Source organism: Temnothorax nylanderi, unplaced genomic scaffold (assembly GCF_030848795.1).
Source record: "Temnothorax nylanderi isolate EJ_2023f unplaced genomic scaffold, tnyl_v1.0 TNYL_tig0022_pilon, whole genome shotgun sequence".
Lineage (NCBI taxonomy): Eukaryota > Metazoa > Arthropoda > Insecta > Hymenoptera > Formicidae > Temnothorax > Temnothorax nylanderi.
Genome location: NW_027249084.1, coordinates 1,642,122 through 1,656,598, shown reverse-complemented (window position 1 = coordinate 1,656,598; position 14,477 = coordinate 1,642,122). Strand labels below are relative to the sequence as shown.

The following is a 14,477-nucleotide window of genomic DNA, read 5'->3' as shown; positions in this document are numbered from 1 at the left end:
TAAGCCAATCAACTTGCAGCTCTTACAGAAAAGCAGCAGTTTCATTGGCTTAAACCGAAACTCGGACCGATTTCTAGTATCGTGTACACAAGGCTTTAGGGCCCGGACATACACTTTTTCGTAACAGTAATGCTGCGTTCCCACTATACGCGACGCGCGACGCGTATAGTGGGAAGTGTGGGAACGCAGCATACAGTAAAGTTTTGACCAACCGCGTTGCTCGAATCGGGAACGTACGGCCGTACGAAAGTCTTATAGCGTTTTCGATTGGGAAAAAGTTATGCTGGGTCTACAATGCGAGTCGCAAAGTCGTGAGTCGCAAGAATTGACCAATCACAGACGAATTTGAGGAGAATAATCGACTGTGATTGGTCAATTCTTGCGACTCACGACTTTGCGACTCGCATTGTAGACCCAGCATTAGTGCGCACCAGTGCGCACTCAGTTCACATGAACACTGGACAAGTTCCATGGGTTGCACTGAATAGTGCAGGTGAAAAAGAACACGCCGAAATTTTCAGTGCCACTTGAGTTGACTAGATCGCGGGAAGAACGAAAAAGTAACCTCGGCATCTCGTGTTCAGTTAAGTAATGATTTTTACTATATGTAATTAAATAATATAAAAAATGATCAAGTATATCACGTATTTATCAATAATTATACACATTTACATGCAATAAATTATTACATGCAATGGCACAAATAAAAAAATTTTAATTTACCTAACCTAACCTAATCTTTGAGTTTTTACTAATATTTGATATTATTCATTTAGGATTGAAAGCATTTTCATAATGGAAAAAATAAATGTCGCGTGCAGTTTCTGTGGAATTGTTGGATCATACAAGACTATATTGAATCATATTAATAATGATCATGCCGATCCAGAAACTAACAATTGTGAATCCCAGGCTGGATGTAGCAATGGGTGCGTTCAGCCGATACTCCGCTAGCCTAGCAATCGTGAGCAGTCGCTCGTTTTCGCTCGTTTCCTCTCCTTTGACCCAATGGATTAAAAGGAGAGGAAACGAGCGAAAACGAGCGACTGCTCACGATTGCTAGGCTAGCGGAGTATCGGCTGAACGCACCCAATGTTCAGGAATCGCAAGAAAATTCAGAAGTAGACGAGACTGATAATAGCAAAAGTAATATATTTGTTTTTTGTGGAAATTATGAACAAATAATATTTTTTACTGTGCTGCTTATGGCCAATTTTCTCACCTCTAGATAACTTTATCTAACAGATAACTTGGTGATTATTGGTAAATAAATTATAATAGACATTTATCAATGCAATGAAGTATCTAATAATACAAATATTTTAAGATTTGGCAGAATGGAGTGAAGGTGAAACGAAATTTCTCCTAGATAAATATGGTCAATACATGGTTATGATTGGTCCGATGAAACAATTTAAAACAAAGAAAACTATGTGGGAGAAAATAGCAATGGACTTAAAAAATATTTTTGGTGTGTCCAAAACATCCCTGCAATGTGAAAATCGGTATAAAACCATCATGAAACGAAAGAAGAAGGCAATCGATAACAACAAAAGTACAGGGCGAAGTAAAATGACTGTTCCTTATGAAAATGAATTATCAGGAATTGTAGGATTAGATGATAGCATTAGAACCTGAGGTATAATTTTAATTTTAAATCATGTAATCAATCTTATAAATTTTTAATTATATTTTGTAATTTTAACATTATTTGTGTATAAATATAGGTTTTAATGGACGCCAAACATCTAGTTGTAAACAAGAAACGAATATTATCTAATCTTGGAAATGAAACCAAAGAAAACGTTTCTGATAAAGAGACAAATGCTAAGAAAAAGAAGATTTCTAATAAGAATCGAAGTGTCGAAGACACTTTGAAGGAAATACATGAAAAGAAAGAAGAAGGTAGAGAACGAAGACATCGAGAAAAACTTGAGTTGTTTAAACAATTTTGTGAGAAATATTACGAAAAGAAAAGTGAATAATATAACATTCCTAACACTTTCAACGAAAAAGTTATATACATTTATATATATGTAAACCCCTTCAGGGTTAGCCGAGTAAACGGCATTACTTCCAAATATTGTACCAAAGTATTTGCATTATTTCCAAATATTCTACCAAACTTAATATTGTGTCATGTTTTGTGTTCATTATTATTATTTTTTATTTTATTTTAATTTAAAGACTTACACAAATTAAGGCATTAATAATAGAATAAGAATTTTATTTTATTTTTGTAATTTTATTTTATTTTTGTTATTTAGAATAAGAATGTAAGTGCAATGGAAGAAATAGATATAATGAGATGCAAGAACTATAAACATTAAAACATTTAACAAGTAATAGATATTGTTTCATTTTTATTCATGTTTTTTAATAAAATGTACATATGATCCAAAAACCTTTAAATTTAAAACTATCACCTATTTACTATTAACTATTATCAAATGATTCGCATATTTCATTTCTCTTCTGCTCTCCTCTTCTTTTTGCTTCTATTTCTCCCAAAACTTGGGGATCATTGATATTAAATATTTCATCATTATTGGGCTCGTTTATTAATTCTATGTCGAATGAATCCTTCAAATCAATACACAAATTATGCAATACGCAACATGCCATTATAAATTTTGAAATTTTTAATTTTTAATTGTCAAATTTTATATTGCCAAGATAGCTATATAAATACAATAGTAAAATGTTTAATAATAAGCGTGTTAAAACATTAGAACATTCAACTCTAATTATCTTGACATATATAATTTTTAAAACAAAATAAAATCTTCATTCATTAATTATTATTAATATTAATTATTTAAGATGTGACAGAAATGCTACGAAATAAATATTTTAAGGTATACTTTTCATTGTTATGCTAATGAATATAATAAAGTAAGCATAAATTTGCAAAATTTTTTAATAATTTGTCCAAAAATATAACATTACAAAAAAATAATTGACTTATTTTATTGTATTGGGAGTACAAATTAGTTCGGTCCGTTTTCAAAAGATGGCTCTGGCTGTTATGAATGTTTCATAGTGACAGCTGATTTCGGCGGTTTCAGAGAGGTTAGACATCTGCCAATAATATTCAGTTTATATCGCTTTAAGTTTCATACAAAAACCTTGTTTTTTACTGTGTTGAATATGTCAAATTTTGTGTTAACTAAGCAGCATTTGCGGGAGGTTTTAGTTTTCTGCTTTAATTGGAAGAAAAGTGCAGCTGAAGCGCATCGAATGCTTGTAGAAGTTTATGGTGACAATGCTCCAACTGATAAATCATGTAGGGAATGGTTTCGACGTTTCAAGAATGGTGATTTCAGCGTTGAAGACAAGCCTCGCTCTGGACAGCCAAAAAAATTCGAAGACAAAGAATTGGAGGCATTACTCAATGAAGATCCGAGTCAAACGCAAGAGGCGCTTGCAGAATCACTTGGAGTGACTCAACAAGCAGTTTCCGTACGATTGAAATCCATGGAATTCAAAAGCAAGGCAATTGGGTGCAAAAACGGACCGAACTAATTTGTATTCCCAATAGCATGTAACATAAAACAAATAATATTTCAAAATATTGTTTTACAATCATCGAGAATGATTCACATAGCAAGGAGTATAATATATATAATTAAATTTTGTGTGTACTTGTAAAATATTTTACAAGTTTTACCATAATATATATATATTCTGTCCTCTATCAAATATATTATATATTTGTCAGGTCGTTTGATATCGTTCAACACAAACATTTTTCCATACGCAATTAAAATGTACAGAATATCTTCCCAAACCATTTCGTACATTATACGGATGCATGTCAGATGGTGATATCATCGTATTACTGAACGAGCGTGTAATTAATTTTTAGAAACTACTTTTGCAAATTTTTGCAACATGCATTTACCTTTTTTTGATATTTCTCCTCTATCAGAACCAATTTAGACAACGTCTTGATATGCTTGGGCGTAATTGTCTGATTCCTAATCCGTCTTTCCATTTCGTCTGCTGCATTCATCATATGTGGTACTTTAAAAACACGAGCCTTTCTTATAAGACCTACCGCTGTAGCTATACTATTCTCTATGTTTGTTTTAATTTTTAATTCTTTTAATCTCTTTTTCTGTTTTTTCGTTAAACATGGTATGTGTACCATGTTATTCACATTTATGTTCCGTTTATTTTCGAATAGATTAGGTTCGATTTTTACTTCGCTTGTTGATAATTGACTTTCGTTTCTTTCATAATCTTTAAGCGACACGGGCTTGATATTTAATGGCATAATAATCTTAGAATCCTGCGTAGGAGAATATATTGTTATCTCATCGCAATTGCGATCCGTTATTTTGCTCGTCTCAAGCGCAATATTGTTCATATTTTGTCCCTCAACTAACATTTCGTTATTCTGTTGATTAATTGCGGAATAATTGTCGAAGTTGATGTTCTGTGGGACGCAAGATGCCGTGGATGAGGAATATACATTGTACACAACGTTTCCTTGGTCACGTACCGTTATCTCCTGCTGCATCTTCTGTGAATTTTTCTTATTCTTCTTCTTTTCCTCCAACCTGATGCGTTTTAACATCTTCTGTATGCTCACCGATGTGTGAGGTACAAATAGCTGATTGTAAAGCAGAATAAGTCTAAGATAAGTGGAAGTGTCAAGTCTTTCGCCCATCAGATGTCGATTCGATTCGAATTTCCTCATCATACGTTGAAACATATGTACTAAACTATTTGGTTTAGATTCCGTATTGGCAATCATCAGAAGCCTAGTTTGCAATTGCAACAACTCTTTTCGCGACTGATTATATATTTTCGTATTCTTTTCGTGTTGTACCAACTTAATTTTCTCATTGTTTATACAACTATTAATCCATTGCGGATCATTCATTCCTCCTATATGTTCAGCATAACATGTGAAACGCATTTTCTCGAGTTGCAGCAGTTTTGAATTCAGGAAGTTACACATCTTTATAGGATTTATAGGTGGAGTAGTCACGTCTACCCCATAATCTTTCTCATCATCTCGGAGGTTAAGCCAATACCTCAACAATTCATACAACTCCTCTATATATTCTTTCATTCCTAGTATGTGTAATTGTAGATTCCGACGGTTGGTAAAGCCTATCTTCACTTCAAACTCTATTGGTTTCTCAAGCAATGTGTTAAGAAAAACTGGAGCAACCTTGCGGTTTATTAAACTCTCTAACATAGGTTTTCTGTTACAAAAATACATATTATCAAGATTTTTCAAAATCATCCGCACGTTCTGGTGATTTTTGTTGCGAAAATGACCATAGGAATATATAATGTGAATAAATTCTACGTTATATACTTTGGTTTGTCTGGGCTTCGTTCTTATGGCCCAAATATTTTTTACCACAGCGTCCTCAACTTCTTTTAGTAGAATATAAAAATTAATACATGATGATAACCTGTCTATATTGGCAGAAGGTTCCACGTCTTCGGTTTTTGCATCAAAATCTTGCAAATCTATGAGCGGCGGTTCCGGTTTTGGTGGAATAGGTACTTCACATATGGATTCTTCAGAGTCGGAATTGTCTTCATCTTTATCGGTTTGTTTGGCTAAAAGCCTCTGTTTCTTCACACATTTCGAAACAACATTGTACTTTGAATATGCTGTATTATTATGGTCTTTCTCAGAGGTTTCTTGATGTTCATTTTTCGCATATTTGGAAGATTTATCATTTTTAGAAGAATTTTCTTTGTTTTCCTTTCCTTGTGTAACTGGAAGATCTTCTGGGCTTCCATTGTCACATCCATGTGCCGAAGGATTCATCTCTCTACCAGCCAATGTATTGACTTGCCAATATCGTATATACGTATTATTGCAAATCAATTGTTCTGCAATCCAATGGAATTCTTTTTTAAAGTATTTTAATCATAAAATTCTATTAATATTTTCGACTTAGTTTTACTAGCTTTACCTCCAGCGGTTTTAGATGCCAAAGGTTGCTCTTCAGATTCGTGCTGCAGCCTGTCTGATTTGACATTCGTCTCAGTGGTCATGCTATCAAGTTGAATCGTCCTTGGAGCATCTGTGATTCTTGAATCACCTTCAATGTCCGAATCAGTTTGAATCGAGAAATCATAATAATTCCTTCATACAATCGATCCTGCAACTCGCTATCATCAAAGTTGTCGGTTTTGTAAAAATCTACAACATACAACTGTCATAATTAATACTCACTTCGTTATCATAAAAATCATAATATATTTTTGGTAATTGAGTGAGATAATTGCTGGTTTCAAAGAATGGTAATTATGAAGAAGAGGGGGTTTCTCACCAATTTGGCTGAAACTTTACAATTTTATGTATTTTGGTGCGTAAAACATGAATCTATAAATTAAAATTGTCGCTCTCAATTAGGAAAAAAGTTATTAAGTACTAAAGTTGACAGTTGCGTGGTTAAGATGTCTGTCATTTATTATACTTTGTATTTATAGACTTTCCAATATGCCAATTATTTTCTGCTTTAAAAAAAGCATAATAACTCTATTTCTATTATCTTTTTTAACCATTTAATTCAATATATTGTGGCATATTCAGTACAACAAAACTGCAACTTTCCATATTTTCCAAAGAAAATAATAATTTATGTTTTTCGTTAAAGCAGAGAATAGTTGGAACAACTCTTCTGGCCTATAAATACAAAGTATAATAAATGACAGACATCCTAACCACGAAACTATCAACTTTAGTACTTAATAACTTTTTTCCTAATTGAAAGCAACAATTTTAACTTATAGATTCATGTTTTACGCACCAAAATACACAAAATTGTGAAGTTTTAGCCAAATTGGTGAGGAAGACCCTCTCCTTCATAATTAAAAAAGAATTGTTGGTTATTCACCTTCGAATGAATTGTTCTTCCTCTCAGTGATGCCGTCTGACATGTCTGACATGACTCCTGAATATTTCTTAGATAAATCTCGGAAGTAATTGAAAAAATTTTGATTGTAACCGACTAATACGCTATTGAAATATAACAATAAATTTTATGGCAAGCACAAAAACGGTACTCGACATTTCTGCAAGAACTAGAGCTGCAAGTTGATTGGCTTAAACCGAAACTCGGACGCAGTTGTAGCATCGTGGACACAAGGCTTTAGGCTGGATTCGAGGAGCGCGCTATTAGCGCTATTTGCTTATTCTATCCTTGTTTTACATCTGATGAACGATAAAGACAAAATCATTCAATATAGAGTCCCTCTAATAAGAGTCGCGACATCTTGAGTTTCGGCAAAATAAGAGAGAAAGAGAAAGCGATATACAAGTGATATACATTCATATCGCTTTCTCTTTCTTTCTTATATTTCTTTCTCTTTCTGTTTCTCGTGCTTTTGCCGAAAATCCGAACCAATCAAAAGTTGCTGCTACGTGTCGCGACTCTTAAGCCCATTGCACAATGCCAGGCAACAGGCAATAGGAACAGGAAATAACCAAAAAATCGTTAATTAAAACCTAAAAAATTCGAATGCTATGATTGGTTGGCAACAGGCAATAGGCACAGAATTTCCAACGTGACGGAAACTCTGTGTCTATTGCTTGTGTCACTGTTTATTCTGCATTTATACATGATTTTTGATTTCTATTCCCTGTTCCTATTGCCTGTTGCCTGGCATTGGGTGCGTTCAGCCGATACTCCGCTAGCCTAGCAATCGTGAGCAGTCGCTCGTTTTCGCTCGTTTCCTCTCCTTTTAATCCATTGGGTCAAAGGAGAGGAAACGAGCGAAAACGAGCGACTGCTCACGATTGCTAGGCGAGCAGAGTATCGGCTGAACGCACCCATTGTGCAAGGGGCTTTATTAGAGGGACTCTTAATTCAATATAGCGCTATTAGCGCGCTCGCCGAACTATTAGCAGCCTTAAAGCCTTGTGTACACGATACTAGAAATCGGTCCGAGTTTCGGTTTAAGCCAATCAACTTGCAGCTCTTACAGAAAAGCAGCAGTTTCATTGGCTTAAATAATTGGCTTAAAACTGCTGCTTTTCTGTAAGAGCTGCAAGTTGATTGGCTTAAACCGAAACTCGGACGCAGTTCTAGCATCGTGTACACAAGGCTTTACACATACATACACTAAATTGCATACATTATTTAAGAATTCTGTACAAACCGTAACACTATCTACAATTTGGAACTTTCTATAACATTTGTTGTTTATAACATTGATTTGTATCTAAATAATTCATGAATTTTTTTCAAATGTAACTAACAATTTTCATATAGTATACATCTTTATATCACTCATTTAGCGCATTAAGGCTCCTGGGGGTCAATCATGTATTAAAGTGGAACGTGGAAAGTGAAAAGTTTTATATGACTATGGCTGCGTTCGGGGAGCGCGCTATTAGCGCTATTTGCTTATTCTATCCTTGTTTTACACCTGATGAGCGATAAAGATAGAATGATGCAATAACGCTAATAGCGCGTTCCCCGAACGCAGCCAATCTCTTTCTATTTAACAATACCCCCAGGAGCCTTAAATTATAACAATAATAATTTGAAAAGTAGAAGTACCAAGTAAAATATGCAATTTGAACAGTCTGAAATTTTAAATTGTCAAATTTTGTATTGCCAAGATAGCTATATAAATACGATAGTAAAATGTTTAATAATAAGCGTGTTAAAACATTAGAACATTCAACTCTAATTATCTTGACATATATAATTTTTAAAACAAGATAAAATCTTAATTAATTATTATTAATATTAATTATTTAAGATGTGACAGAAATGCTACGAAATAAATATTTTAAGGTATACTTTTTATTGTTATGCTAATGAATATAATAAAGTAACCATAAATTGGCAGAATTCTTTAATAATTTGTCCAAGAATATAGCATTACAAAAAAATAATTGACTTATTTTATTGTATTGGGAGTACAAATTAGCTCGGTCCGTTTTCGAAAGATGGCTCTGGCTGTTATGAATGTTTCATAGTGACAGCCACGTGACAGCACTGACAGCTGATTTCGGCGTTCGGCGGTTTCAGAGAGGTTAGACATCTGCCAATAATATTCAGTTTATATCGCTTTGAGTTTCATTCAAAAACCTTGTTTTTTACTGTGTTGAATATGTCAAATTTTGTGTTAACTAAGCAGCATTTGCGGGAGGTTTTAGTTTTCTGCTTTAATTGGAAGAAAAGTACAGCTGAAGCGCATCGAATGCTTGTGGAAGTTTATGGTGACAATGCTCCAACTGATAAATCATGTAGGGAATGTTTTCGACGTTTCAAGAATGGTGATTTCAGCGTTGAAGACAAGCCTCGCTCTGGACAGCCAAAAAAATTCGAAGACAAAGAATTGGAGGAATTACTCAATGAAGATCCGAGTCAAACGCAAGAGGCGCTTGCAGAATCACTTGGAGTGACTCAACAAGCAGTTTCCGTACGATTGAAATCCATGGGATTCAAAAGCAAGGCAATTGGGTGCAAAAACGGACCGAACTAATTTGTACTCCCAATAGCATGTAACATAAAACAAATAATATTTCAAAATATTGTTTTACCATCATCGAGAATGATTCACATAGCAAGGAGTATAATATATATGGTTAAATTTTGTGTGTACTTGTAAAATATTTTACACAAGTTTTACCATAATATATATATATATATATTCTGTCCTCTATCAAATATATTATATATTTGTCAGGTCGTTTGATATCGTTCAACACAAACATTTTTCCATACGCAATTAAAATGTACAGAATATCTTCCCAAACCATTTCGTACATTATACGGATGCATGTCAGATGGTGATATCATCGTATTACTGAACGAGCGTGTAATTAATTTTTAGAAACTACTTTTGCAAATTTTTGCAACATACATTTACCTCTTTTTGATATTTCTCCTCTATCAGAACCAATTTAGACAACGTCTTGATATGCTTGGGCGTAATTGTCTGATTCCTAATCCGTCTTTGCATTTCGTCTGCTGCATTCATCATATGTGGTACTTTAAAGGCACGAGCCTTTCTTATAAGACCTACCGCTGTAGCTATACTATTCTCTATGTTTGTTTTAATTTTTAATTCTTTTAATCTCTTTTTGTGTTTTTTCGTCAAACATGGTATGTGTACCATATTATTCACATTTATGTTCCGTTTATTTTCGAATAGATTAGGTTCGATTTTTACTTCGCTTGTTGATAATTGACTTTCGTTTCTTTCATAATCTTTAAGCGACACGGGCTCGATATTTAATGGCATAATAATCTTAGAATCCTGCGTAGGAGAATATATTGTTATCTCATCGCAATTGCGATCCGTTATTTTGCTCGTCTCAAGCGCAATATTGTTCATATTTTGTCCCTCAACTAACATTTCGTTATTCTGTTGATTAATTGCGGAATAATTGTCGAAGTTGATGTTCTGTGGGACGCAAGATGCCGTGGATGAGGAATATACATTGTACACAACGTTTCCTTGGTCACGTACCGTTATCTCCTGCTGCATCTGCTGTGAATTTTTCTTATTCTTCTTCTTTTCCTTCAACCTGATGCGACGTAACATCATCTGTACGCGCACCGTTGTGTGAGGTACAAATAGCTGATTGTAAAGCAGAATAAGTCTAAGATAAGTGGAAGTGTCAAGTCTTTCGCCCATCAGATGTCGATTCGATTCGAATTTCCTCATCATACGTTGAAACATATATACTAAACTATTTGATTTAGATTCCGTATTGGCAATCATCAGAAGCCTAGTTTGCAATTGCAACAACTCTTTTCGCGACTGATTATATATTTTCGTATTCTTTTCGTGTTGTACCAACTTAATTTTCTCATTTTTTATACAACTATTAATCCATTGCGGATCATTCATTCCTCCTATATGTTCAGCATAACATGTGAAACGCATTTTCTCGAGTTGCAGCAGTCCTGAATTCAGGAAGTTACACATCTTTATAGGATTTATAGGTGGAGTAGTCACGTCTATCCCATAATCTTTCTCATCATCTCGGAGGTTAAGCCAATACCTCAACAATTCATACAACTCCTCTATATATTCTGTCATTCCTAGTAAGTGTAATTGTAGATTCCGACGGTTGGTAAAGCCTATCTTCACTTCAAACTCTATTGGTTTCTCAAGCAATGTGTTAAGAAAAACCGGAGCAACCTTGCGGTTTATTAAACTCTCTAACATAGGTTTTCTGTTACAAAAATACATATTATTAAGATTTTTCAAAATCATCCGCGCGTTCTGGTGATTTTTGTTGCGAAAATGACCATAGGAATATATAATGTCAATAAATTCTACGTTATTTACTATGGCTTGTCTGGGCCTCGTTCTTATGGGCCAAATATTAATTACCACAGCGTCCACAACTTCTTTTGGTAGAATATAAAAATTAATACGTGATGATAACCTGTCTATATTGGCAGAAGGTTCCACGTCTTCGGTCCTTGCATCAGAATTTTGCAAATCTATGAGCGGTGGTTCCGGTTTTGGTGGAATAGGTACTTCACATATGGATTCTTCAGAGTCGGAATTGTCTTCATCTTTATCGGTTTGTTTGGCTAAAAGCCTCTGTTTCTTCACACATTTCGAAACAACATTGTACTTTGAATATGCTGTATTATTATGGTCTTTCTCATAGCTTTCTTGATGTTCATTTTTCGCATATTTGGAAGATTTATCATTTTTAGAAGAATTTTCTTTGTTTTCCTTTCCTTGTGTAACTGGAAGATCTTCTAGGCTTCCATTGTCACATCCATGTGCCGAAGGATTCATCTCTCTACCAGCCAATGTATTGACTTGAGTAAATTCTGTCCGATCTGTAGAGGGCATTGTCTGAGAATCTGCTGAATATCGTATATACGTATTATTGCAAATCAATTGTTCTGCAATCCAATGGAATTCTTTTTTAAAGTATTTTAATCATAAAATTCTATTAATATTTTCGACTTAGTTTTACTAGCTTTACCTCCAGCGGTTTTAGATGCCAAAGGTTGCTCTTCAGATTCGTGCTGCAGCCTGTCTGATTTGACATTCGTCTCAGTGGTCATGCTATCAAGTTGAATCGTCCTTGGAGCATCTGTGATTCTTGAATCACCTTCAATGTCCGAATCAGTTTGAATCGAGAAATCATAATAGATTCCTTCATACAATCGATCCTGCAACTCGCTATCATCAAAGTTGTCGGTTTTGTAAAAATCTACAACATACAACTGTCATAATTAATACTCACTTCGTTATCATAAAAATCATAATATATTTTTGGTAATTGAGTGAGATAATTGCTGGTTTCAAAGAATGGTAATTATGAAGAAGAGGGGGTTTCTCACCAATTTGGCTGAAACTTTACAATTTTATGTATTTTGGTGCGTAAAACATGAATCTATAAATTAAAATTGTCGCTCTCAATTAGGAAAAAAGTTATTAAGTACTAAAGTTGACAGTTGCGTGGTTAAGATGTCTGTCATTTATTATACTTTGTATTTATAGACTTTCCAATATGCCAATTATTTTCTGCTTTAAAAAAAGCATAATAACTCTATTTCTATTATCTTTTTTAACCATTTAATTCAATATATTGTGGCATATTCAATACAACAAAACTGCAACTTTCCATATTTTCCAAAGAAAATAATAATTTATGTTTTTTGTTAAAGCAGAGAATAGTTGGAACAACTCTTCTGGCCTATAAATACAAAGTATAATAAATGACAGACATCCTAACCACGAAACTATCAACTTTAGTACTTAATAACTTTTTTCCTAATTGAAAGCAACAATTTTAACTTATAGATTCATGTTTTACGCACCAAAATACAAAAAATTGTGAAGTTTTAGCCAAATTGGTGAGGAAGACCCTCTCCTTCATAATTAAAAAAGAATTGTTGGTTATTCACCTTCGAACGAATTGTTCTTCCTCTCAGTGATGCCGTCATTGCCGTCTGACATGACTCCTGAATATTTCTTAGATAAATCTCGGAAGTAATTGAAAAAATTTTGATTGTAACCGACTAATACGCTATTGAAATATAACAATGAATTTTATGGCAAGCACAAAAACGGTACTCGACATTTCTGCAAGAACTGTGCACCGTGCACGTGCTAGATCCATTAAGGGGATGCTGGAGTGACGGCCAAACTTCCTCGATGTCGATAATGTCAACATTACTAATTTTGTTTTTCCTATATTCCTATGGCTACGGTCAACGTGACGCTACAAATGCTTTGGAGCGTTCTTCTTCTCCTTCTTTCTTCATTGAAAGAAAAGAGAAGAGGAATGCTTCGAAGCATTTGTAGCGTCACGTTGACCGTAGCCTATATCTGTCTTTTACTACGTTTAAGCTGGCCACACACACTTTTTCGTAACAGTAATGCTGGGTCTACAATGCGAGTCGCAAAGTCGTGAGTCGCAAGAATTGACCAATCACAGTCGAATTTGAGGAGAATAATCGACTGTGATTGGTCAATTCTTGCGACTCACGACTTTGCGACTCGCATTGTAGACCCAGCATAAGGCCCGGTGTCCACGATACTAGAAATCGGTCCGAGTTTCGGTTTAAGCCAATGAAACTGCTGCTTTTCTGTAAGAGCTGCAAGTTGATTGGCTTAAGGAGGCTCTTACCTCGATCATAAAATGACAGATCTTTATGAAATTAAAATATGTTGTAAAGTGAACCACAACGAACCGATGCCCAAAACTTGAGCATAGGTTGACGATAAAAATGTTAAAAATATCAGTATTGAAATTCGCATTTTTAACACAGGGCATATGGTAAACACTAAAATTTTTACCGGGAGTGATGTATTTTCTTGGCAAGTTTATGAGCCAGGTAAACAAAAAACTAAGGCATTGTAGTTAAAATAATAATCTTTCTAATGATAACAAGAAAACTTGGTGTTGACGATGAGTTATAAAAGATATTGTAGTTTTAATATGACGTACGACAGGTTAGGTGAACGATCTTCCGAGTGTCAAAATCGCGCGAAGTTTCTAACCTCACTTGCACATGTCTTTTCTCTGCGCTGTATGGTAGCGGCATAATTATTCTCTCGCGCATTGACAACCTTTATTTTCGAGAATTTTCCTTTCATTTTCCTTCTCAGCATTCTCACGTTATATCTTTCTTTTGGCTCCATCTCTTCATCGCATCAATCGCTACAACGCTACACGGCTACACCTCACTTAGCTACAGACTGCTGCAGACGACGTTGTAACACGCGCATGTTATTATTCTGCTCTTTAGCACTGACGTAGTCAACTGACTTATTGTATAAATTTTAATATTTACACTAATAGAACATATAACTTACTCTTACACTATGTAAAAAACATTATTTTTTTATTTAATTTTCCGATAATTTCATAACCAATTATTAATGATAATTTTTCGGTTGCTACATTGATTAGAGCAGCCGGGTAAGAGCCTCCTTAAACCGAAACTCGGACCGATTTCTAGTATCGCGTACACAAGGCTTTACGTCCATTTCCACCA

At 34.4% G+C, this 14,477-nt stretch overlaps 2 protein-coding genes and 1 long non-coding RNA gene across 12 annotated transcripts; 1 reads left to right on the top strand and 2 right to left on the bottom strand.

Moving 5' to 3' along the window:
* The first annotated feature begins 455 nt into the window (after positions 1-455).
* LOC139769456 (uncharacterized) lies at positions 456-1,455 on the top strand. The gene is made up of 3 exons (XR_011717572.1): positions 456-583; positions 777-1,253; positions 1,328-1,455. It is a non-coding gene; the product is annotated as an uncharacterized lncRNA (long non-coding RNA).
* Positions 1,456-2,343: 888 nt separating this feature from the next.
* LOC139769452 (uncharacterized) lies at positions 2,344-7,626 on the bottom strand. The gene is made up of 4 exons (XM_071700544.1): positions 6,876-7,626; positions 5,949-6,178; positions 3,905-5,865; positions 2,344-2,583 (listed from the first exon to the last, which is right to left on the bottom strand). Exons 2-4 carry the CDS (start codon positions 6,028-6,030, stop codon positions 2,437-2,439), a joined length of 2,190 nt encoding a protein of 729 aa, XP_071556645.1. The 5' UTR covers positions 6,031-6,178; positions 6,876-7,626; the 3' UTR covers positions 2,344-2,436.
* Positions 7,627-8,774: 1,148 nt separating this feature from the next.
* LOC139769450 (uncharacterized) lies at positions 8,775-14,308 on the bottom strand. Of its 10 annotated transcripts, XM_071700543.1 has the most exons (5): positions 13,928-14,307; positions 12,882-12,938; positions 11,954-12,184; positions 11,396-11,870; positions 8,775-11,179 (listed from the first exon to the last, which is right to left on the bottom strand). In XM_071700543.1, the coding sequence occupies exons 1-5, from the start codon at positions 14,040-14,042 to the stop codon at positions 9,832-9,834; spliced, it is 2,226 nt and encodes a 741-aa protein (XP_071556644.1). In that variant the 5' UTR covers positions 14,043-14,307; the 3' UTR covers positions 8,775-9,831. The 10 variants fall into 10 exon arrangements, with proteins under 10 accessions (XP_071556644.1, XP_071556634.1, XP_071556642.1 ...); XM_071700533.1 differs by having other exon boundaries at positions 8,775-11,870; positions 13,928-14,308; XM_071700541.1 differs by having other exon boundaries at positions 8,775-11,870; positions 11,954-12,197.
* Between the last annotated feature and the right edge of the window lie 169 nt (positions 14,309-14,477).

What these genes read in the sequence shown, in the direction of transcription:
- LOC139769452 (XM_071700544.1), bottom strand. Translation starts at nt 6,030, where the DNA reads ATGACCACTGAGACGAATGTCAAATCAGACAGGCTGCAGCACGAATCT. An exon ending in GGCATCTAAAACCGCTGGAG is followed by an intron (nt 5,866 to 5,948) that starts GTAAAGCTAGTA and finishes ATTGGATTGCAG; the next exon opens with AACAATTGATTTGCAATAAT. An exon ending in AGGAGAAATATCAAAAAAAG is followed by an intron (nt 2,584 to 3,904) that starts GTAAATGCATGT and finishes ATTGATTTGAAG; the next exon opens with GATTCATTCGACATAGAATT.
- LOC139769450 (XM_071700533.1), bottom strand. Translation starts at nt 14,042, where the DNA reads ATGCGCGAGAGAATAATTATGCCGCTACCATACAGCGCAGAGAAAAGA. An exon ending in GAAGAACAATTCGTTCGAAG is followed by an intron (nt 12,185 to 12,881) that starts GTGAATAACCAA and finishes TGTATGTTGTAG; the next exon opens with ATTTTTACAAAACCGACAAC. An exon ending in GGCATCTAAAACCGCTGGAG is followed by an intron (nt 11,871 to 11,953) that starts GTAAAGCTAGTA and finishes ATTGGATTGCAG; the next exon opens with AACAATTGATTTGCAATAAT.